This window comes from Hippocampus guttulatus, chromosome 15 (genome assembly GCF_054856545.1).
Source record: "Hippocampus guttulatus isolate MCC_2025c chromosome 15, RoL_Hgut_1.0, whole genome shotgun sequence".
NCBI classification, from domain to species: domain Eukaryota; kingdom Metazoa; phylum Chordata; class Actinopteri; order Syngnathiformes; family Syngnathidae; genus Hippocampus; species Hippocampus guttulatus.
In genome coordinates, this window is record NC_141275.1 from 9,393,957 (window position 1) to 9,419,068 (window position 25,112).

General features: G+C 42.7%; 1 protein-coding gene across 5 annotated transcripts; it reads left to right on the forward strand.

Moving 5' to 3' along the window:
* Window positions 1-672: 672 nt before the first annotated feature.
* On the forward strand, window positions 673-24,395 carry mink1 (misshapen-like kinase 1). 5 transcript variants are annotated; one of them, XM_086131257.1, is made up of 32 exons: window positions 673-1,875; window positions 6,370-6,435; window positions 6,782-6,964; window positions 7,034-7,144; window positions 7,983-8,073; window positions 8,551-8,681; window positions 8,769-8,823; window positions 9,894-9,972; window positions 10,481-10,656; window positions 10,748-10,817; window positions 10,997-11,207; window positions 12,060-12,167; window positions 12,708-12,794; window positions 13,623-13,799; window positions 13,880-14,050; window positions 14,258-14,524; window positions 14,695-14,774; window positions 15,250-15,353; window positions 15,447-15,538; window positions 15,753-15,776; window positions 16,046-16,197; window positions 16,267-16,384; window positions 17,112-17,228; window positions 17,612-17,723; window positions 17,865-18,014; window positions 18,690-18,833; window positions 19,025-19,159; window positions 19,275-19,375; window positions 19,461-19,610; window positions 19,690-19,849; window positions 20,055-20,194; window positions 20,411-24,395. In XM_086131257.1, the coding sequence occupies exons 1-32, from the start codon at window positions 1,819-1,821 to the stop codon at window positions 20,492-20,494; spliced, it is 3,903 nt and encodes a 1,300-aa protein (XP_085987383.1). In that variant the 5' UTR covers window positions 673-1,818; the 3' UTR covers window positions 20,495-24,395. The 5 variants fall into 5 exon arrangements, with proteins under 5 accessions (XP_085987383.1, XP_085987384.1, XP_085987386.1 ...); XM_086131258.1 differs by having other exon boundaries at window positions 12,066-12,167; XM_086131260.1 differs by having other exon boundaries at window positions 674-1,875; window positions 14,366-14,524.
* The last annotated feature ends 717 nt before the right edge of the window (window positions 24,396-25,112 follow it).

Sequence of the window (25,112 nt, forward strand, 5' to 3'; positions counted from 1 at the left end):
ATCACTGTTTCAGCATTGGATTTACTTTTTTTTGGACATTTTAGTTTTGTGGTGTGCCATATATTTTTTAAATATAATAAATGCGTCTTCGCTCGATAAAAGTTGGGAATACTGTTCAAATGCAATGATTACCAGGGTTACAGTAGTTTGGGATTTTTCATTCTCGTTCATTTTTTCTAGTTTTGTTTATTAACTTGACTCAGGTTTAATTGGATGTTAGAGCAGGTTTCGTTTTCATGAAGTATCATAAGCTTAGTGGTTACAAGCTCGCCTGCCATCAGGTGTACCATGCGATATTGTCTAATTTCACTTAATTGGTCCAAAACTATTTTACGATTTATGGATATCAAGCTGTTAATATTTGCTCCTCTATCTTTTCCAGCGACAGGTAGTGACAGACACATCAAGGAAATGCTTTGCAGTTGGCAGAAGGTACATTAGTGACCTGTGTAAAAAACAAAAAAGGAACTTTCTTTTATTTTGGTGATGTGCTGTGATTTATTTTTTTTAAATATGGGCCTTAGCGCGATAAGATTGAGAAACGTCGAAAAGTCATCCAACCGTAGAGAAATATGACCATGTGTCATGATGACGTCACGTTGCATTGCGCTCGTTTGTTCCTGGTAGCTTACCGTAGCCACCCACAGAGACGCAAACACTTGAAGAGTTTCGTCCTCAGCCAATCATCGACACAATCTCACAAATGCCCAGGCTGAACTGTACGTACCGAGACTCGGCGTGGGAGGAGGCGCTTGGAAGCGAAACATGGCGAAATAATAAGTTTGCCCGTCAGACGGTGTTTTGAGGCTGCGTACGAAATACCGCAGTGTTGGATTTGGCAGTACCGAGTGGTCCAGTCTGGATGGTGGAGACGAAGGCGACGCGCAACTTTAAAGAGTCGAGGGCCCGGTCTAGATTGAGTGTTGCGGGGGCTGGTCCAGAACACACCGCCCGCCTGCTAGTCTGTTTTTCCGGAAAGGTTGGCATCGCTGGGCGCGACTGTCAACACAGAAAATGAAAGAAGGAAAGTTTATTACAGAAAAGACTGTTTAGCCTGCTGTCTTAGCCGCATTAGCTAAAGTCAAATATTTGATCGCACCCACCTGTCTCCTCGGAGCGACAATTTTGGGATATTTCGGAAGTTTAACAACCGCAAACGCATTGAGAGACATTTGCAACAATACCCTCGGGGATTTTTACTTAAGGGTAATGCTGACAATTTGATAGGCGGTTGTGGTGCGGTGCTGACGGACTCGGGCGCCATCACATCGTTGCGTTCGTAAAATAAAAACGCTGCGTATTTTGCCTTTTTATTTTTCGTTATACTTCGTCATCAAGTACAATACAGTGGTGCCATTTTTTCCTCTACCCGCGAAATGCCTCCCATGACAACCCTCCCGATATGTCAGTAAGAATCGAAGACGTTTTGATAAAATGAACGCAGCAAGGTGTTCGACAGTGGGGGTGCACTGCTTGGAAAAGCTGGTCGTTCTTCGAAGAGCGCCTATGGCCGTTTTACAGTAAAAGTTTGTTGAAATATATGTCGTTACGTTGGCCGTGGCTTAGCTCGACGTGAACTATTATTTTATTTGACAAGACGACGTTCCGAGGTGTCGCCGAGAGTTGCCTCGAGCTAGCCAGCTGCGTGCTCTAAACTGCGATGTGTTTGATCCTTTGAGCGCTGCAACGATTTCAGCAAACTGGACTGCCGATTGCGGACATTTAACATCACCAAAGGTGCCATCTCCACACCCTCAAAGTGCTCCTTGGGAAAAATCTGGCTAACTTGTCAAGCTAACGTTGCAAGTTTGGCCAGCCATGTCTGAAAACGCCCCCACGCGAAGTCTGGATGACATCGACCTGGCAGCTCTGAGGGTGAGTACACCAGTACTGGACTGTTAGCGTTTATAGACTCCTGCTGCACTATATCCACGATCGAGGTCATTGCAGAGCACAACGTTCAAGTGTGTAAGGAACTGCTGATTTATGGCACAAGCGCGACCCATACACACCTACGCATCAAAGTTGAGGCTAGCATCACCCTATGTCTGGCCTGGTGCTTTTTAGTTGCAACAGGCGACTGCAGCGTTGCCTAAAACTATTGACTCAAGGCATGCAGATTACGTATGCTCTGTAAACTAGTGTTTACAACTTTTATTGCGACAAAGTACACATTTTACATTAGAAAAAAAATATCGCAGCGCACCAGCAAACAAAAATGTCAAGAATAGTATACATACTTAAATAATTTTTGCATAGGTATGTTGCAGAGTGTTCCAGGAGGGTTGTTGTTGCTTGTAGTGAAAAAAATACCAAAGACATCAACGACTAGTCAGCGTCAGATTGATTTGAATCACATTAGTGTCAACTTTAAAAAAAAAACTGAAGTCTTGCAAGCATTGGTATCATCAGAACGAACTATATCAGTCCCATGCTGAGAGAATCATGCATTGCCACACATTGCATTTCACGTTGTCATTCTGCAAAAAAAAGGCTTTGTTTTGAAAGGCACAATCACTTAGCCATTTCGCAGTTGATTATGGTAGCTGATGCTCATATTTGCATGCCAAAGACAGCAATTACTTGACAGTTTATTCCACATGCAATTAGGTTGCTGTGATGTAATTCTCAAGTGGGCATATTTGCATTGTATCTGGGGATTTCAGTATTGTGCTTTACTGTAATGTAATAACCAGCATAATAGTCATGACACACTTCTACTTCTTCCTTTCATAACTTTGCTGCTGTGAATCTGGAATTTCTCCATTGCGAGACTAATAAAGGCTTTCTTATAGTATTCAAATTATCAGTGCACACTATTAGCTACAGTGTCTTGTTCTCTGCTTTCTCAAATTTCCATTACAACTCATTATTTTAAATGATTAAATGAATGGTATTAGAGCTCAGACCCAAAATCCACCTTCGTTATTCGTTTACTGTTTAATCAGCGAGTCCCAATTCAACTTGAATGGGTTTCTAACTTTTCTTTGGCTGAAAAATACATCGGCTTTATCTGAGCTCTGCTATCCAAAGCCCTTTATTAATATCCAAAGCCCTTTATTAATTTTTTAAAAATATATGAGAGTGTGTACTGACACGCAAACACAGCCATGTCAACCCATGGAAATGTTTTCCTATTTAGTTTAAAATAACTTATTTCAGCCTCCAGGATCCTTGATACACAGGCCTACGGTATAACTCATGGTCTTCTTTTGGACCAAATCCATCCGCTTGCATTCTACCAGGTGCGAGCGAGCATTAATCTAACCTGGGTATATTCGTAATTTGTCTTCCTTGCTTGGACAGGGTCAGATGCCATCAGCGAGTGAACAAAAGTGTTGATACACTAACTTGCTGAACTTTATCGACTGACTGCTTAACAGTTGAATTTAATGCTCCAGTGCACTTTTACACATGGCATGCACTGCCAGTCGTAGCAACTCAGAGACAAATAACACTGTAAACTACGCACCAGTTAGCCTTATTGTTTTGGCTTAACCCGTTCTGACTGGAATCAGAACATTTTGATTCAGCATTTGTTTTTAACAGCACATTTGCGTCTCTATTCCAGTCACCACTGATCCTTGTACTCCAATCAAAGCTTTCGCAAATGAAATCAGTTTTTCTCCGTTCTGTACTGGTTGTTGGCGGCTGTCTCAAAGGATATGCTGCATCTGTTACAGTTAGTGTGAAGCTGCACATTTGTGATTTGGGTCAGCCACAATATTTTTTGGGAAGCACACTACAGAAGGAGCAACAGTGCCTCCTAAATTAAAAATATTTATTTTGTTCTTTTTCACATGCTGGCCAAAATATGCTGCCACAACATCCAGCATGTTAACATGTTATACATGTGACTATGTGAAATACCTACTCAGGTTCGTAATACTTCTTGAAGTGGGAAATGCGAGGGGGAAATGAATAATCTGACCTAATTTTGTGTAACTTTTTTAATTGCAGTATGCAAAATGGTGCGAGCGGTCAGTGAGCTCTGGCTGTTAGCTAGCGAATCACTGCATGAAATCGAAAGAGACAATGAGAGTATACAAAAGCCACGAAAATGTCATTATGAGCACATTAAGCTCAGCAAAACGTTACTATTTACTGAGACTTCATCCTGCTTGATTATGAGTGTGATGACCATTGTTCTGGATATGTGTGCATTTTATTTCATGAAACCTTGACTGTGGATCTTATGGCAAAGAATGTGTGTGTGCACACATGACCGGCCTCTTTTCATTGAGATGTTATCGCCCCGGCGACCCCACTGAATCCATTCCGGCTCCGCCCCTGAATATGACTGCATGTTCAACATCGCGACGAGTGATGTCGTTTGTCATGATTTGAGTCAGCAGACTTGTAGCTCGCACCTTCGGAGAGCCATCGGATTTAACGCTTCCCTGCATTTTTGCAGTCATTGCCTACCATTTGTTTGGCAGTGTCTGTGCTTCCAGCGCTGCTCCTTGAGCAGAACTGTACCCCTCCTCTTCTATCACTCCATTCCTCTCATCCTACTCTCTGTGCTGGACGTGGGTGACTGGCGCCTCTGCCTTCGCCCACCCACACAGTCATTGCATTATTTTCCTCTATTCCTCTATGTGTCTCTCTCCTCTACCTAGTATGGTTCCACTTCTTCAGTCGGCATTGTACCTACCATACTATCATCAGTCAGGAATGTTTGTTGGAGTTATATATCCTGCTATCTATCAAATATGCATCTTATTTTTCCCAGGACTGTTTCCTCTCTCAGGAGAAATATCTCTCTGTGTTGTTGGTAGCAGAAACACCGCCATTGGAAACGCATGAAAGCCGGAAGGGTCATGCATTACGTTTTAAACCCAAAGCAGCAGTCTCACCACCCACACATCTTCACGCCATATTGAAATAACATAAAAGTGAATCTGCTTGTCACTTCTCCTCCGTCTCCCTCGGGAGAGAGTTGCGCATTGGAATGGGATACTAATTTGTGGCGCGTAAATTTGTTGTCAGTGAAACTTTAAATGAACCAATCAACAAAATCACCAAAGGCTGCGTCCTTCTCAGCATCCATAGTGTTGCCCGCTATTTAAAGCTTGTGTGAAGCGATCGAGTTTGTCAGTGGGTTGGCAAGGAAATTGCGATCAAACGATTTTGATGTAAATGAAATGCGCTGTGAATTTCAAGACCGTTACTGATGTACAAATTAACAGTTTGGCCAATTGCTAATGCCGATCAGGCTTTTTGCGATCAAAGGGAGAAACATTTGCTTTTCGGTTAGAAGTGAATCTCAACTTGTTCGGCTAAAGACGTTGTGATGTAAACTGTCATCTGATTAAAAGTAGCGAAAAATATTCCACAGGTGGTGAATCGTTTCTATAATGGCTGACCGTGATAGATTATTTGAAAAATTGAAATAGTCACTTTCTTAAAAAAATAAATAAATAAAAATACACAAACAAGTTGCTGTTTTGTCACATCGAAGGTACAAACCTCACGGTATGCTCTACAATACTGTGGACGAATCATTTTTATTTCATTTTGAAGAAGACAAATTACACGTTTGTTCACAATTTAAAATGTCTTGCTTGATGTTTTAAAATTTGTCTGACCAACCAAGCATAACAAACCATGAAAAGTTTAATCGCATCTAACATCCACTCTGGTATTGACTTGAATCACCCCTTTAAGCGACAAGCAACAAATGTAGCAACCTTTTATAATTGGGGACATCTCGAGACTCTGGGATTCCCTTCAGAGAAAGGGACTTTCATGCTTCTGCATCCACAATTTAAATGAATGGAGCTTGTGCAAAGTTATTTTCCCATTGGCCATTTTAACCCCAACCCTTTACATAATACAGACAATTCAAAACATTCTATATCGCTCGCCGACTCATTTTCGGAAATAGGCAGATGACAAAAGATGTTCTTGGTTGTTTAATTTCACAGCCAATGATTAGGAAAGCACTCCGGAGACCCAACTCGATGTATACAAGCAATTATAAATCAAATATTCCATAGGATGCCACATTTAATGAAACAGCCACACTAAAATTAAATGCAAAGTAATAATAAAGGAATTATGTATTCTCGTTGATCAATAGAATTGTGGAGAGCTGGTTTGAATTTGTGACTGGAATGGTTCCGTCGTGTTTTTGTGCAGGTGCTGCTTTGTGCTCACAAGAGTGAGGCCATATTTCGCAGTCATGATTGAAACACATCCAATCAGTGACTCCTGTATCTGATGCTATAATGATGTCACAACATTGTCGACAAATCTTACATGCAACAAATTTGAATTTGTTTGCGCTGATGTCACTCCAAACATGTCTCTGTGTCTTAATATTTCTGCAAGCTGTGTGACCTGTGAATGTTTTTGTGCATTCCACAGGATCCTGCAGGAATTTTCGAGCTGGTTGAGGTGGTCGGCAATGGGACATATGGGCAGGTATACAAGGTGAGGGTTCATGTAGAAACATTTTTTGTGAGAGGTGATGAGCACAATAAATCAAGTTCATGGTGTTGGGGAAAAAGTGTCACACATGGTGAACGTTTGAGAAATCAATTCCCATTCTGGCTCCCAGCATGCATGAATGTTTGAGTTTCAGTTTCTTGTATTCTGCGTCTGTAAAATGTAAGCCCCTCATTGTGAAATGTAAAATTGGCTTTGGCAGTGAGCGATGACACCGCTGCTGATAAAGCAGAATTATTTCCACGGTGATTATTTACACTTAATTGGCTATGTCTTGGGGAAGAAAATGCAATGTTTGAAATGTAATATCTCACTGTGTCGTACAAATCAGGGCCGCCATGTTAAGACGGGCCAGCTCGCGGCCATCAAGGTGATGGATGTTACAGAAGAGGAAGAGGAGGAGATCAAAGCTGAAATCAACATGCTGAAAAAATACAGTCACCACCGCAACATTGCCACATATTACGGTGCCTTCGTCAAGAAGAGCCCACCAGGACACGATGACCAGCTTTGGGTCTGTTGTTTATTATTTGCACGAGGTTGTGATTGGCGCGCGCTAAATAATGTTTGTGTATATCAACAGTTGGTGATGGAGTTCTGCGGGGCCGGCTCGGTGACTGATTTGGTGAAAAACACAAAGGGCAGCTCTCTGAAGGAGGACTGGATAGCGTACATCTGCAGGGAAATCCTAAGGGTGAGAAATAACGATCACGCCAGTCGAGCCGCCGCAAGCAGGTGGCTACACTCTGCACCATCGTTTGACTGCTTTATCTCTTGGAGTGGGAATCACAGACCGACTTGCAATGAAATATTGTTTAATATACACACACTCACGTATACAAGGCGTAACAACTTTATTCGGCCACCTGTCACTATTTGTCTTCCATCCAGCATCACGAAGTGATTTTTTTTTAATTTAAAAATAGTTTTGCAGACTTCATTTTTAGTGAGCTGTCAACATTTTACCATTGTAATATACTGTATTTTCCACTCTATAAGGCACACCTAAAAGCATTAAATTTTCTCAAAAGGCGACGGTGAGGCTTATAATCCAGTGCGTCTTATGTATGGATCAATATTCAGATTTCTTGGATGTAGTATTCTAAATTTTCTCTCAAGCACTTTGTTTACAGCTACAGCGGTTGTGAAAGCTCTATATAAATAAAGCGGTATTGTATTGTATTCCCTTTAGCGCAGCTCCATTTAATGGAGGCATAACGCAACCACAATTGTAGTTTATATGCGCCTTATAATGCGGTGCGCCGTATATATGAAAACAGCTTTAAAATAGGCCATTCACTGAAGGTGCGCCTTATAGTGTGGAAAATACGGTAATTAAGGATAAGCATTTTGGAGAATGAATGAATGTCCTTATAGTTGCAGAAAAAAATTGCCAATTACCATCACTATAAATGCAAATAAACTGCTTGGCGTATAAGGATTAAAAAAAAAAAAGCAGTAGAATTTTGAAGTGTTTAAATGCATCACTTGGTTGTGCCAATATTTTGTCCTATTTATTTCTCTGTGTCCAGGGCCTTTCCCACCTTCACGCCCATAAAGTCATCCACCGAGATATCAAGGGCCAGAATGTTCTTCTCACAGAGAACGCAGAGGTGAAACTTGGTACGCTTGAAAGTGCTTCGCCGATGTATTCAGCATCTCCCAAATAATGATTTCAGTTTAAAAAAAGAATGGGATATTTTTTTTTCTGTGAAAGTTTTTGCATATTTCTAGCTTTGGGTCCAAACCTCGCATTTCCAAAACCATCACTTTCGAGAAAACCAAACAACCAGCATGTTTGTTTAGCCGTCAACATTGTCAAGGACAGTAATCCATTTTTCAATACATAATCTTGTAACGTGGAGTGGTAGGCCCCTTTCGGGTACCTGAAATCTTTCAAAATGATCTTCTCCATTTCATCATTCATAATAAAATGCCCCTGTATTCTCGAAGTCAATAAATATATTTGTGAATGATCAAAAATATCTAGTGACTGAAAATTGTATTGGCTCATTCGGAAAAATGAAGAAAAACAGCACTGCTTAATCATTTGCAACTGAACGGCGTATATGCTCAATATGTCTCACCTCCTGTGTCCAGTTGATTTTGGAGTTAGTGCTCAGTTGGACAGGACTGTGGGGCGTCGAAACACCTTCATTGGTACGCCTTACTGGATGGCGCCGGAAGTCATTGCCTGCGATGAGAACCCCGACTCGACTTACGACTACAGGGTAACAACAGCTCTGTAGTGTGTGCGCGCGCGTTTGTATGAGGATTTGAAAGCCACAGGCTGAAGTGTCATCCTGGTTCTTTTCCAGAGTGATATCTGGTCCTTGGGAATCACCGCCATTGAAATGGCCGAAGGAGCCCCACGTAAGTCAAAGTCATTGATTAATTGGCGCGCATTCACACTTCACCTATGTGGTTGAATCACGAGGAGATCCGTCAGCTCACTCTGGAAGCTCTCCATGAATGAGTCTTGCATATGCAGTTTTGTTGGTCTTCAGATGGACAGCTGACTCACCGTAATCAAGCAAGTGCAGTCGTGAGCTGGCACGGCGCCTGTGGAGGCTAATTGCACAGATCTATCCGGTCTGCTTTGCGGGGAGTGCTTACTTGTACAATTAATCACAGATTCGGTTCAAATTTGTTCATGTCCAACCGTGTTCACGGTAAGAGTTGAAATTGTTTCCAAAGCCGTAGCTTTCAAGGGCACAGCGATGAAGGGCGAAAAGACGTCGCCTTTCTCTTTGTGCACAAAGGCATGTATCTTGCACAAACTACTGTCCAATTTTTAATTGGTTTGTGGGAATTTTATCATGTAAGAATCTTGTACTGCCTCTCGCTGTCCATACGGTTGTCTTCAAGTACTTTGTCGGGTGTATGGAATCTCAAATATTTAAATACACAGTATAACAAAAACGGCGTGTCATCTGACATCAGCGCTTATTGTGCTTAAACCCAGTCCTGTGTACTACAGTATTAGCAGCCCACATCCCCGAGCTTTGATGTGGCCCATTTAATTACGTAATTGAAAGCTTCCTTTCGTGTTGAGCTCTTGCCATCTTGCAGCAAGTGTTTTTCCAAAAGGCAGCCTCACAATAGCGTCTACATTCAGTACGGTGAAACTCAAAAGCTAACCAGTCAGGTTTAGCAACCTACCTACGCTGGGAACAACATGACTCATGGCCCTTGCTCTTAGATTCCAGTATAACAATAAGCCCGAGGCTTTGGGAAAGATTGGAGAACGCCAGCTGTGTCTATGTTTGAGGATACAAAGACTCGTTGCATTGATTGCTGGTATTATTTTTTTAAGTCGCTGTACGCTGGAAAATGTGACATTGTCTAGCATGGCAAATCAAATGATTTTTGGATAATTGATGATGGTTTGGGGGTTATGTAATAGTAGATCCCAACTAAATGTTGTCGTTTGTTTCCTGTAGCACTGTGTGACATGCATCCAATGAGAGCGCTCTTCCTGATTCCCAGGAATCCCCCTCCTAAACTTAAATCAAAAAAGTGGTGAGTGAAATGCTCGTTTCCATTTTTAAGTCAGCATATTGTACCAGACACCTGGGAAAATGAAAAAAAAGTTGTCTAGAAATCGGTATCAAGGAAACACTATCCTCTGATTTTTTTTAAATATACTGTACATTAAAAAAATACTGATTGATTATTAAGAGCAAAATTTATAGTATGGTATGTAATAATTTGGTGAGCTTCATTTTTTTTTTAAATGGTAGGTATATAAGTGCAAAATGCCTTGTTGCTTCATGCTAATCAATCTGGAATGTTTCTGCCTTAAAAAAACCAAACATCCTGCATGGTCTAAATTTAACACATTTTTATTAAGCTTTTTATTTATTTATTTATTTTAATCTTGTTTTGATTACAAGCCCCTCTCCAAAAGTACCACATTAACAAGATTTACTATGCTAGATGATTGGTGCATTTGTGCTCTGGGCATGAACTAGGCAGCTGGCAATGGATCCAAACCTCTTAGCTCTCACAAACTCCCCCTTTCTCCCAGGTCCAAGAAATTTATCGACTTTATTGAGGCCTGCCTTGTGAAGACGTATCCCAGCCGACCATCCACGGAGCAGCTGCTCAAGCACACCTTCATCAGGGACCAACCTACTGAGCGCCAGGTCCGGATTCAACTGAAGGACCACATTGACCGTACGCGCAAAAAAAGGGGAGAGAAAGGTCAGTTGATAAAATGGGGAACCGCTGAGGTGACCTGACCGTCATAGTGACAGTCTTGCTTCATTGACCCTTTTCCTCATTTTCATCACAGAGGAGACAGAGTACGAGTACAGCGGTAGTGATGAAGATGATGAAAATCGAAGCGACGACAGAGAGTCAAGGTATGCTGTGTGATTTTGGTGTGGGCATTTGAAGAATTGCTGAACATTGTTCTTATGCAAGATCACTCGCATAAGAACGTTCGATCCATCTTGGTTCAATATTATTCCATCCCTGCAAAAAAAAAAAAAAAAAAAAAAACTAAAATTGTCTCATTCACGCATTCATACTCGATCACCAGCTCAATCCTCAATGTGCCGGGAGAGTCCACCCTGCGTCGGGACTTCCAGCGTCTCCAACAGGAGAACAAGGAGCGGTCGGAGGCTCACAAGAGGCAGCAGGCCCAGTTGGCCGCTCAGCGCAGAGACCCCGAGGAGCACAAGAGGCAACTGCTGCATGACAGACAGAAACGCATTGAGGAACAAAAAGAGCAGCGTCGACGACTGGAAGAGGTAATGTCAAGTCAGTTTGATTGACATCGCGCCAATTCCCAGCAGTGGTTATTTGAAGACACTGTCATATCGTAGAGCAGGTCTGGGACCACGCCCCTCATAACAAAGCATCAAGTGTGTCTAATGAAAGTCTGCTAAATGCTAACATTGCTAACAACTGGGATGCAAATGTTATGCCACTATCATTATGCAGTTTGATAATGAGCACTGCACTTAAATCGATGAAAATTGATTATAAATAAAAATAAACATTTGTTACCGACATTTTTTAAAGACAGAAACACTTCTTAAGGAGAAAATGTAAATGTACTGACTTCAAAGTTCAATACAACTGAACAGTACTTAGGCAGTAATTCTTTCACATACCATTAGAGGGAGCCTGCTTACACCAAGTGGTATTGGTATCACACTTTTAGTTACTGAAATTTGAAAGGGACTTCCTCATTCTTAAATTTGGTAACTGTCACCAACAGGATTTGACCACGTTATAAATGAACATATTAGGAGGACTGGTAAAAGCAATTCTGTAGGGGGAGACTCATTCTATGAACCTCTAAAGATTCTGGCTACTGGGTTCATATTCAATTGCCAGCAATAAATTTGGCTGCATTTAATTTCCCTCAAGTTAAAAATAAATCGTTTTTCAGGTTTCTAAGATGATAAATGCTGTGTATGTCCTTGCTTGTTCTATCTGCATCGGAATAGTGGACTGTATTCTGTTTTACGTTCCCTTTAGTGCCTTCCCCTACTCTGCGCCAAAATGTAGGCGGGTTTACTCATAAGCAAGCTACCCGTTATAAATTCTCCCGTGCAAACGTTGCCCCTTTTTCTTGTCACCCCTGTCTCTCCCAGCAACAGAGAAAGGAGAGAGAGATGGTGAGGCAGCAAGAAAAAGGTCCCCATCGGAGACTCGACGATATGAGACGGGAGGAAGATAGAAGGTTGGCTGAAAGAGAGCAGGTAACCAACCACGGGGGACAACCGCCACAGTCGGCCAATCGGGGCCAAGTGTGGGCGTGTCCAACAGCAACACTCTGCAAGTGGTGAAATTCCATGAGTAGGTTGCCATAGCAGCAAGGCTTCAAATTAGTGTATTTATTCAGAGATGAGTTTGCTGTGGGTGAGCTCTCTGTGTTTCTTTTTTTTTCCGTTTCCTGTCTGAAATTGTCTGGTATCAAATCACAATCACAAGCATGGCACGCTTATTTTATGTTCATGTGTGACTGACATTGATCAAGTTCTCTCGACGCTGATCACATATTGAATGCTTCCTTTGATTTTTCTTGATTGAATTCCCAAACAATAATCGTGCTCATTTTGTATTTGTTAAAATTGTTGACTTTTGCTAGTGCACCTTGTGGTTCCTGCAGTTTACTGTATTACATAACTCTTCTATGATTGCGTCCTCTCCCCCTCCTCTCATATATTTGATTTCTCCTTTCACACCTTTATTCCTGTCCCCCCCCCCCCCCCCCCCCCGGCCTCTCATCCCCTCCTCAGGAGTTTATAAGACATAAATTAGAAGAAGAGCAGCGGCAGCTAGAAATCCTTCAACAGCAGCTGCTTCAGGAGCAGGCACTGCTTATGGTAAATAGCCCTCACTATTGGGTTAACATGTTTGGGTCCCTACCCACTGATACTTTTCAATGTCACAAATAGATGACACGCTCACTTGGAAACCTCGGTAGGTTCACATCGCTCCTAATAAGACCCTACATAAAAGCTTACACTTGCTTACGTACAATTATAAAGATCGTTAAATAAGCACCACTTGGTGTAGTGTCTGAATATTAATGTTGTATGCTGAATTTTCCTTCAGCTCTTGAATTGAAATTACCGGTACATGCCTGTCAAATTACTGCTTTCTCACAATGTACTAGGACCATATGAGGCAGTCGAGTTTTAATCCTATGTTGTGTTCTCACACAATCAAATACCAAGAAGGCCGTTTTGCAGATTGTTAAAATATCTAAACTTAAATTATTCTAACCAGTCTTCCAAGTGTTCATATATTCACGATGACTATCAATGTGAGGATACTTGGCAAGTGCCTCCTTGGTGAATTTATTTTCATTCCTTCAGCATTTCTTGTCTTGCAGAAACGAGCATCAAACATCTCGTGACGCACGTTGGCTTATAACTCATAATTAAAAAAAAAAAAAAAAAGTTCACTGACTCGCAGTTGCACTCTGTTTATTGTATCACTTGAAATGTGAAGCCAAATAAATTGTTTGTTTTTTTCGTCGCCTACCAGAAGATACCAGCATACATACTGGATGCTAAAATAAAAGTCGGGGTATGGGTAGCTAAAAATGTGAAACCTCTTCCAGTCAGTGAAATGAGTTGCTGCTGCTGCTGCTTCTTTGCTTAGCGGTCTCGTCCGCATGCTGACCAACAGTGTGTTTCTTTGCTTAGGAGTATAAGCGTAAGCAGCTGGAGGAGCAGCGTCAGTCCGAGCGGCTGCAGAGGCAGCTTCAACAGGAGCACGCTTACTTGGTGTCTCTGCAGCAACAGCAACAGGAAAAGAAGCCCCAACTCTACCACTATAACAAGAACCTGGAGCCCAACAACAAACCCACGTGGGCCCGTGAGGTAGAACCACTCAAAGGACATATGCCCCAAACCCGCCGTATAACGCTGACCTCACCCTTCGCTCTCATTTTTTACACCAGGTGGAGGAGCGAAGTAAGCTCAACAGACAGGGCTCTCCAAAGATTTGTACCACTGTCTCTGACACCGCCATCCAGTCACGCTCAGACTCAATCAGTCAGTCCGCCGGGGCCCAGTCTGCTCAGACCCCCCCGATGCAGAGACCTGTTGAACCTCAAGGAGGACAGGGCAAGGTTGGTGATTGCAATCGCTTACAAATCTGGCATTAAGACAACATCTTTCTTCATCTTTTCTGGAACTACTTGACACCGCACCGCTTCACCTGCTGCCTTTTAACGCCGACCTTTTCCTTCTTTCCTCTAATACTTGGCCTTTTAACTGGGATTGCGCTCATTTCTGGGTCTGCGCCATCATCCTGTGCTCCCCCTGCCACCCTAAAGTTCCAGATGGCTCACTTGGTTCCACTAAAGCCTTATGCTGCCCCTGTCCCACGCTCCCAGTCTCTCTGCGACCAGCCTACTAAGACCATGTCCGCATTCCCTACCCAGGACCCCTCCCTCGCCCCCACTCCCCGACCCATCCACACCAGAGAGCTTGTGCGTCAGAACTCAGACCCCACGTCTGAGACCCCTGCACCACAGGCACACCAAATTAGAGAGGACCGCGGGCCCTGGATCCGCTTGCCAGATGTGGAACTCCCACCCAAGGTGAGATGGAATGACTCCAGTCCCTGTGGACTCCATTTCGCAAAGTTACCAAGACCCAACATCACAAAGAAGACTGTAATACGGCGTTGTATTTTGGTTAAGGGACTGTCAAATCAATTATATCTCTGTAATATAAATTTGCAATGCACTAAAGGAATCTCAACTCTCAGATTCCCCAGAGAACAGCATCCATTGCCACAGCTCTCAACACCAACCTGACCTCCGGCATTAGGCATCCAGTGAGAGCCAGGTACCTTTCACACTTGAATGAATCATTCCAACTTATTCAAATTGTCAAACTGAATATTTTTGGTGCAGAACAGTAGTTCAGATCGCCTCTGACTAAATTCCAAGCATTTTAACCATCTGAGAATGGGAAATTCTTAGTTGGTTCAAATGCAATAAAAGAAAAAAAAAGTGTCGTTTCAGCTCGGTTGGTAAATTTTACGTAGCCCAGTGACTGCATCAGACTGCAAAGATTAAAAAGTGTTACCCTTAAGGCAATGATATTTTATTCAACTTTTTGACATAGTATGCAATCAGTACATACAAAAAGAAAGCCAATCATTTTTGTTTGGAAACATTTATACTCAACGTGGTCGCTATGCTCTGTCTCACTCGCAGCATTCACGCAGGAAAATGTTTTGAATTACTTTAGTGGGGGGGGGGGGGGGGGGGGGGGGGGGGGGGTTGGTGATTGGAGACTAACGGTGTCCTCTGCGCAGTAATCCAGATCTCAGCCGAAACGATCGCTGGGAGAGAGCCGACAGTATTGGCATCATATCTAATCTGCCACAGACGGGCTCGTTGGAGAGGCATCGCATCCTCAGTGAGTCCCTCGTTTCTGAAAGATTATCTGTGCTCGATGTTTGATCCAAAACGTCATTTCGTCATAACTAACATGACCTGCTATTATTTTCAGGTTCCTCCAAAATGGAGTCACCCGTTTTATCTCATGATAGTCGTCAGAAGCCGGGGGAGTCTCGCACCTCTTCTCGCCCGGGGCGCCCTGCTGTAAGTGATCCACTACTTTTAACGCGGGTGCTATTATAGCGGCATGGTCGCCAGCAAAATAATATGACGCATGTCTTCAGTTTGATCACCTTTGCCCTGCATATTATTAACCTTTACATGGATATTTTCTCCTAACCTGAACGTTCCTTTTTGACTTGTTCCCCATCATGCGGTCCCTCTTCCTAAATCCGTGTTGACATTATCTCCATTGTAGAGTTACAAGAGAGCAATAGGAGAGGTCAGTACGGAGTGTGCATGGATGTGTCCTGTGCTCATTCATCTGCATTCACTTGGAGGAAATTTACAAAGATTATGTTGCATGTTTGGTCATACACACAAAGGAAGTTTTGATGCGTTTGGCTCTTCTTACTCTGAACAGTTTTAAAAAATGAAATAAAGGCTGTGCACGTCATCATAAAATATCATCAGGTGATCTTCATTTTATGTTAGCATTTGTATATTACTCATGTTTTGTATCATACAAATTAACGATGATGTACATCGCAGGATCACGGCCTCTTTGCCAAAGAGCGTGCTGAGGAACAGCCGAGGCCCCCGGTCAAGGCCAACGATTACTCCTCCTCTTCGGAGAGTAGTGAGAGTAGTGAGGAGAGCGAAAACGGAGAGGGAGTAGAAGAGGAGGAAAGTCCCACGGATCGGTAATATTGTCATCACACTGGCAACTTGGGCTGAATGGAGGGGGAAAAAACTAAACCATTTGATTCCAGTCACAGGGACGCAGACACCGATTCAGTCAACACCATGGTGGTTCATGAAGACGAGGGCGAGGAGGCAGAAGGAGAGCAAGCTGGAGGTTACGGAGATCAGACCATGTTGGTGCAAAGGGTGAGCCATTTGTATGTGGAATGAAGCTGAAAATGCACCGCCAGCTAAATGAAATGGTCATTGGAATTCACATCAAATACTATTCTAGCTAGCAAAAGACGTATGATCACCTTCGCATTTGATGTAAATATAAAACCAGTTAATACAGAATAGGGTCAACAGAAACCATGGCCACTTGTAACAAAATAAAATGTATTGCACAGCATCCACCATGTGAGCTACCTCAAAGCTAAGAAGGTTGCCCAAATTAATATACCGGAACAAATATCAGGGGGGAAACATAGCACATAAAAACATACAAATGTACCGTATGCTATGTGAATCTGGCTCGTATTTGTTTTGCAAAGGAGAGAGCAATATGCTTCTACCACCAAAAAAGTTAGCGCTGCCCGTGCAAATTCCTTTCTACCATGCATACAAATAAAAAAAATCCAAATACCACATAAAGAATGTTTGTGGCAGAGAAATGAACATTCAAATCAGAGGCGACAGGCTCTGGTGGACTTCACTGCAGCCAGCGTGCCAGTTGCACGCTCCCTCAAAACTCGGGAACATCTGTGGCATGCGTGGCCTTTTAGTGTAGGCCGCCCCTTTTTTATTGTAGCATCGTGTATGTCAAACCTGTGAGGTGGGTGGATTATCTTGGCAAAGGAGAAAGGTGAAAGTGTCTTGCTATTCATAGAAATGGTATAAGTGTCATTTAAAATGTTGTTTTTGTATCTGAAAGACCCCTGAGAAGCGCAGCCACAACGGATACACTAACTTACCAGATGTGGTGCAGCCCTCCCACTCCCCCACTGACTCTGCTCCTCACTCCTCGCCTGGGAAGGACTCGGTGTATGATGTAAGAGTGATGCTAAGTATATCAGACATAAAGACTTGATTTATTATTCTGCTTTGTGGATGCACAGCGCCGCATGTCGTTCCGCCTCTTATCGGATGCGCAAGGCTCGAAATAAGGGGTTTCGAAAGCATGGCTGTTTGCAACGTCGAATGTGTATTTTGCCCTTCAAACGAACCCCCTGAAATGCAAAAGTGCGACCGGGCTGAGGTTTATTGGCAAAATACAGACCTGCTAAATGTGATTTGAATCACTGAGTGGCACATTCACAGTTCTGGCGAATTTGCTCCTCAAAGAAAAACGTCATTTTGATCCTTGGACGTTGAATTTACAGATTGCAAGTGCAAATACTTTGTAGCAATCATCTTTGCTTTCTTCCCCACCAGTATCAGTCCAGATGTTTAGTAAAGGCACCTGGCAAGTCCTCCTTCACCACCTTTGTGGATCTTGGAATGTACCAGACACCGGGAGGTACCGGGGATAACATTTCTGTTACCAGTGAGTCACAAGTTTCTTCAGTGTTTATCCAGGATGCTTTCAATTGTCGTGCAATATCAATGATTTAGGAATCAAGCATTGTTTGCCAAATAGTCTTCTCTTATCTCATCACACGCTCGTCATTCGCCCCATCGTGTTTAGGCTCAAGATTTGAACAGCTGAAGATGGAGGTGAGGAAAGGTTCCATGGTGAATGTGAATCCCACCAACACACGCCCCCCTACTGACACACCTGAGATCCGAAAGTACAAGAAGAGGTTCAACTCTGAGATCTTGTGTGCAGCGCTTTGGGGTAAGGGGAGGATTCCCAAATACAAAAAATGCCTGAAAAATTGACATTTGTACAGTTATGAATTATTCACAGTGAAGAGAAAATGTCAAAAAAGGTCACCATTTAAAAGACGTAAGTGGGGGGGGCAAATCACAAAATGAGCGCTTTCTTTGCTGTCTGTGCCTTAGCCATCCACCACGTTTTGTGTAAATCAGCGGACTAATTTAGGAGCTCAGAAACGAACAAATACGACCAAAACTAAAATGTATCACATGAATTGGAGATCTCTGGTTGCTGGTTCTGTGACACGAATAACTCTCCATGGGAGAACAAACGTGCATCTGCTTGCATTATCAAAGCATTTTTATTCAAATCTATTCAAGCTCCTTTGAACTTTTTTCCAAAAGCGGTTTAGCATAAGGAGCATCTCTCCCGGTGATGCCTGATGACGTGTTATCATGTTCTGATAAATACAGTATCTGTAAATGATAACAATCTGAAATTGAGGAATTCCACGACAATTTCGAAGATATTTTCATCCTGGTTTTAGTGGTGTCATCTTGTAACTTTAAAACGTGGTGTTTAAAATTCCCGTCCAAGCAATTAGTGCTCCTCGTGCATTCGGTTAGCGTTGTACTCTGACCGTCCAGAGGACATATGGTTGCTAACTACAACTGGACAACTATGTTGCTTTAGGGGTGAACTTGTTGGTGGGGACGGAGAATGGTTTGAAGTTGCTCGACCGCAGTGGACAGGGCAAAGTTTATCCACTCATCAACTCGCGCAGGTTCCAGCAGATGGATGTTTTAGAGGGCCTTAACCTGCTCATCACCATTTCAGGTCAGTAAACTCCATTTTTTTTCATTAACTCATTCACTCCCAATGACGTTTTTAAACGTCTTTTCAGACTTGGTCTAGAATTGGCTGGTACTGAATGAGTTAACAGTTGCCTTGATGTGATTAAAAAGCAACACTGTTTATTACAATTTCCCCAAAATGTGACAATCGACAATTCTTCTGTTCCGCCGAAGGCAAGAAAAACAAGGTGCGCGTCTACTACCTGGCCTGGCTGAGGAATAAGATCCTCCATAATGACCCTGAAGTGGAAAAGAAGCAAGGCTGGACCACCGTGGGTGAGATGGAGGGCTGCGTACACTACAAAGTCGGTGAGTGACGGACTTCTTATTGCTTGTGACAAATTCTCATGGATGCAAATGGCAGGGTGAATTATTGATTGAGGGGGAACGCGCTATCACGTGTCCTCGTGGTTGTCCCCTCTAGTGAAATATGAGCGGATCAAGTTCCTGGTGATTGCTTTGAAGAATGCCGTGGAAGTGTATGCTTGGGCACCCAAGCCTTATCACAAATTCATGGCCTTCAAGGTATAATGAGCAGTCGCATGGGATCACCCAAATATTTAAGATGATTATCCTTTCCTCGTTTAATGACTTCCCTTCCCTTAACCAGTCATTTGCAGACCTGCCACACCGGCCTGTCCTTGTGGACCTGACTGTGGAGGAGGGTCAGAGGTTAAAGGTCATCTACGGTTCCTGTGCTGGCTTCCACGCCATCGACGTGGACTCTGGAAACAACTACGACATTTACATCCCGGTTCATGTGAGTTGTTCGGCTTTCGAGGAGCGCCGGCGCGGGAGATTTGAAAAACCACTCGGGGATTCGCTTTGCTCCCAAACAGATCCAGAGCCACGTGACGCCGCACGCAATCGTGTTCCTGCCCAGTTCCGACGGCATGGAGATGCTTCTGTGCTACGAGGATGAGGGCGTCTACGTCAACACTTACGGACGCATCATCAAGGATGTGGTCCTGCAGTGGGGAGAAATGCCCACATCTGTTGGTACGGGATTAAGGGGGGAAAACTGACTCACCAGCTTGAACCGAAAAGTTACCACAGTGGACATCTTATCGTTTTATCATTATTGGTGCATGAAAGGCTTAACTAATTCACTCCCAAAGACGTTTTTAAACGTCTTTTCAGACTTGGTCCAGAATTGGCTGGTACTGAATTGGTTAATTATGTGACGTCATTTTTTTTTTTGCAGCTCACATATGCTCCAATCAGATCATGGGATGGGGAGAAAAAGCCATTGAGATCCGTTCTGTGGAGACGGGCCACCTGGACGGCGTCTTCATGCACAAGAGAGCTCAGAGGCTGAAGTTTCTCTGTGAGAGGAATGATAAGGTAAGAAATAAGAACACTGAAAATCTGTGGCAGGGGGGGCGGGATGTAACAAGATACAAATATTTGTTACTGCATTTAAAAAGATTCATCAGCTATATGCACTCTAACCAGTTGGATTTTTTTTCTATTGATCTTGATCTAATTTAGCTATGATAGCATGTCCAGGAGGGGTGTGCCTCTTTCCAAGAAGACAATTTGATTGTCTTTCATCCTCAGGTGTTCTTCGCCTCAGTGCGTTCAGGCGGCAGCAGCCAGGTGTACTTCATGACCTTGAACAGGAACTGCATCATGAACTGGTGAAGGGACAGCTGCTCTGCTCTCGATGGAGCCAGGAGGATTTGGAAGTGGAAGTGCATCCAACATTCTCTGACACACACACACACGTGGGCGAGCATGCTCCTTCGCTGTGGTATACACACACACACGCACACTCGCAGACACACTGATCAACGCTGATAAACACGTGGATTTAAAAAATGCACACATGCTCGGATTTAAAAACTCAAATAAGCAGTCTTTAAACATTTTCAGATCAGCCTCATGGCCCCGATTAATAATAATTTCTGACAGAGAGTCAGCGTTGCTCTCCGATTGTTGATAGCGTTTATTCGTTTGTGCTGTCCATACGCCTGTCCTGCTTTCCCTGAGTTGGTGGACCCACGCACATTCGTAACTGCTTAGTTGATAATTGTGAAGTACTGTACTGTACATTCCTAGATGGTTTCTCTAGGGACAGAAGAAATAATTTACCACCACTGTCTGTTAAAAGTTGGACTGTAAATAGCGCCAATCACCACCAGATCATCCCGCAGGTGTCTTCTGCCCTCGCCTCCCTTCATTGTGATGCCGCACGACGCGATGCAGGCACAGAAAATGCTGGCACACCCATCTGCTGTGGCTTATGTCTCCCAGTCGTTTCGGGGCTTGCGAGAATTTCACGCAGGCTTAAAGGCCTTCGTGCAAAAAGGGACATTTTTGGGCCAGCTCATCCAAAATTAGAGCGGATCTGGGAGTCGTGTTTTTGCTCATGCTTCACTTAGAAATTTGTCATAACTGTGCAGTACTCTGTGACTGACAGTACTGTGAAACATCCCACTTTCCTCCCCCCTTTCAGTTGAGGCAGACCAATCAGCCCCCTCCAACTTGTACCCAGCATTTTTGCATAGATTTACAACAAATTTGATATTTATATGTAGTGATTCTGAATTACTGGTATTCTTGATTTTGCTCTACTGTAATTAGATTTCAATATATCCCGTTGTTGTGCTCTCTTTGTTTGAGGAGGGTGTGTTCGTATATGTGGCTGAACATGTTAAGCCCGTGTGATGATTTCACTTCAGAGGCAGTCAATCTCCTCGACTCTCAAATACCATCGCGTGGATCTGTTTATGAGAAGTAGTGCACCGCGGCTAATTTTGTTCTGACCTGATAGAAATGCGTATTTTTAGAGTCGTAACGGAGACTGTGTCTCATGACGGTTGATTTCTTTATGTACACATGGCTGAAGGTCATGGTACTGTACACACTGCTACGAGGGGGGGGGGTGAATACAGCCCAAAGGAAGCCATCTTGTCAAGTTGGGAAGACTCTTACCCCCCTCTCCTAGAAAACTAAACAGTCTTCTCCATTTTGTGTATAGTGACACTGGTTTGCAATCGAAACACTGCAGGAGGTTTTTGACAGCTTTAGCTCGGTCAACATGAAGCTCTCTGGTCTGATAAATGCAAAGAGTTGCAACAAACATTAGCAGGGGATTTGTGAGTGTTGAAAAGGATGGAGTTGTTGCGCTGTGGCACATTGTGTGATGACGGTGAAGAGATGTTGATATATTGTCAAGCCAAAAGTGATTAGAATATATTAAATATATATAAATGGACAATAGCTCGAGCAGACACTCGAGTGTGCATGTAAGCCATTGAAGTACAATCGTGTATCAAAGTTGTTTTCCCCTTTTTAGCGATTAGTTAATTATTGTTTCTTACTTATCGTTGTGTGCCATGGCCTACATTTCACACAGGACTGTTGGCATGTGCGTTTTCTGCGATTATTTTTATCAACTTGCCATGTTTACAGTTTAAGCAGTGCCTTGGAGTTGGGACGACAACGTGAGAAGATATTATAGGATGGGTTTAAGCCTCGCCCCCAGTCTCTTATTAACCGTAACAAGAGGTGTAATTTTGATTATCATTCGCCCCTTAAAGTGCGCTTAAATCATTGAAATGCATATTGACATAAGATGAGAAAACCTTTATTTGTCCCACAATGGAGAATTTTGCACCCGAACAGGAATATTCAATGAGTAGTAATTCAGAAATTGGCAATAATGAAGAAATAAATATTAATCCCATGAAAGATATAAAAGAAAAAAGTCCGGACTCGAGTGGGAGCCAGGATTAGAGCAAAGCCATACTTGTGAATCGTCGAGTGACGTCCGCGCGTAGATTCTCGCAGCAAAGATAAAGTCGGCGCTTACTCTCTTCAGTATTGCTAATGTGACGTAGTAATGGGGAAAGTAGCTTGACTATATTTAGAGAAGTCTATTTTGTAAAAAAAAAAATAAAGAAATAAAAATGTAAATTGCTCTGAGAAATAACGGTGAATGTACTTCTATCTAAGACAGAGATTTGTATTTATGTAAAAAATGTGCCGTTCTATTAATCAAAGCACAATGTGTAACAGTATATTTTCTCAGTCGGTCGTCAGGTAGGAGACAAGCAAGTCATCACCTGTGTTGTGTGGCCCACGGGATGGTAGTTGGGTCTGATGAGGTGAAGTCGGCGGGTTGGGGTCAATGTTGGCTGGGGTGTCCGCTGTCTGCTAAGATGCTCAGGCAGTGACTTGACTCCGCTTTGCCAGGTCACGTGAAGGCTTTTGGTTTTGCAATTGAAATGGGACCAGAATACATCGAAATTATCTTGAGCGCCATTCCCCTGATTCCCAAATGAAAGTGACAGTTTCATATCAAGCACACAAGAGGTGTACCATACACACAAGAGACATCCAGGCTTCTTCCATACCAAACCCACTGAGTCCATATTATCTGATGAAAAAAAAAGCACAGTGTCAGGTCTTTTATTTTCTGCAAAAATTATCTTTAATTGTTTTTTTTTACCAAGAGAGCTTGGAGGATCGATCGGATCAGTGGCCCACTGAGCACAGGGATTTTTGTGGGCAGAACTCAAGTCGCACTTTTAGTTGGACCGCGGTTACAATTCGTGCGTCTGTAGCTAAACATGGTCTCTTGAGTTTTTTTTATTATTATTTTTTTTTTCATCCATTATCTTCAGATGTCATTCAGAAGTTGATTTACAGTTTCATTTGATTGTTTTAATTCAAACCTGAATTAGTTGGCCACGTTTCATAAATGAGTAGGCCAAGTGACAATATGCTCTTCTGTGGCCATGCCTTCCTAGTTTCATTTTCATTTTCCGTTTACAGTTCCCATCTCAAAGAAGAAATCTAGATTCCTTTTTTATCATTCTCGTGAAAATATTACACTAGATTTGTTTTTGCCCCCCCCCCCTTAATTGTTTTAGTTTAGCGCTTAAGTGAAATTGGTTCATCATGTCTCTTCAGTTTCATGCCAAGAGCCTTCAAAATCTTACATCAGTGTGTGACCATGAGATCGATTGTTTCTGGACAGTCAGGATGCACAAAAAAAAGTGTGTGAGAAAAAGCAATCCAAGCAATATAAGCATTTGATCAATCCATCCCAGCGTGGCTTCAGGAAGTATTTAGCGGCCTTTGGCAGCCAAAATGTTGGCTGGTTGGTGAGTCATTCATTTTGGATTTTACTCCTGGTTTGCTTTCCAGTATATATCTTTTTTTTCCTTTTTTTTTTAACAACTAAAGGATTCTGGCTTTTTCTCTGTAGTAGCTGTGACGCTCAATCGATCCCGTTTCGCTTTTGCGGAATCCCACAATTGCCTTTATGAGTTAGACATATTGATAAGTGGAAGAAAGCTCGCCATCTACAGGAGCTCGTGAAGCAAATCAATAATAGAGCCAACCCAAGAACTCGATACTTTTGAACATCAAGCTACATTTTTTTTGGTTTGGTTTGGTTTTTTTAATGGCGGTGAACATTGCAGTGTTTTAGTTTGCAAGTGTTTCTTAACTTCAGAGTGTATTTCATAAGCTCTTTAAAACTTTTAAAATATTGTGTTCATGTCTAAAACAGAATAAAAATCTCTTCATCTCACATTTGTCTCTTTATTGAGCACTACTTTCTATTGGGCCGTATTTGGTATGTCATGATTTTGCTTCGCTCTAAAACAAAGATTTCCATCCCTTGTGCCGCAGCGTGTCACAAATTTCACATACAGTAATTGGACTGAAAGTCATTCTTTTACTAACAATATTGCTTACTTCTAAGTTTCAGGGTTTTGTGGAGGCTGCCGATACCAGTTATTGGCGCCCTCTTGTGGCCGTTATACGATCAGGCAGGATTGGCGGGCATGCCTGACAAAACAATTTAGATTTTTCCTAATGGAAATGTGTGCTTTGGCTGACAGAAGGTTGGGAAACATTGCTCTAAAATGATAATGCAGGGCAGTGATTCTGCCGCGGACTCTATCTGGTGGTAATGCGAAAGAATCACCACAGCTATAGTGGATTTGGCTTTCAATGCAATGGCCTTGCATTTCAAGACAATACTAAATATACTGTTTGCAAAAATATCGCATTATTGTTTTTAATGGGCACATGGTGATACTTGAAGATCTGTTTATTTAGTATCGGGGACGGTGGTCTCGTAAAAAGCTTGAGAAACGCCGTCTCCCGATTGATCATTTGTGGAGGAGTCTAGAGCATTTTATCATTTTGCCACACGATGGCGCTACAAGCCACAATGTTACTTCGTGCTGCTTCAAATGGTTCCAATGTACATTTATTTCTCATCTAGCTGGTTCGTGTAGAT

Excerpts from the sequence above, each read along its gene's own strand:
- mink1 (XM_086131257.1), top strand. The coding sequence starts at position 1,819 with ATGTCTGAAAACGCCCCCACGCGAAGTCTGGATGACATCGACCTGGCA. Across the intron at positions 6,436-6,781 it reads CATATGGGCAGGTATACAAG|GGCCGCCATGTTAAGACGGG; the intron begins GTGAGGGTTCAT and ends CGTACAAATCAG. Across the intron at positions 14,051-14,257 it reads CTCAAGGAGGACAGGGCAAG|TTCCAGATGGCTCACTTGGT; the intron begins GTTGGTGATTGC and ends GCCACCCTAAAG.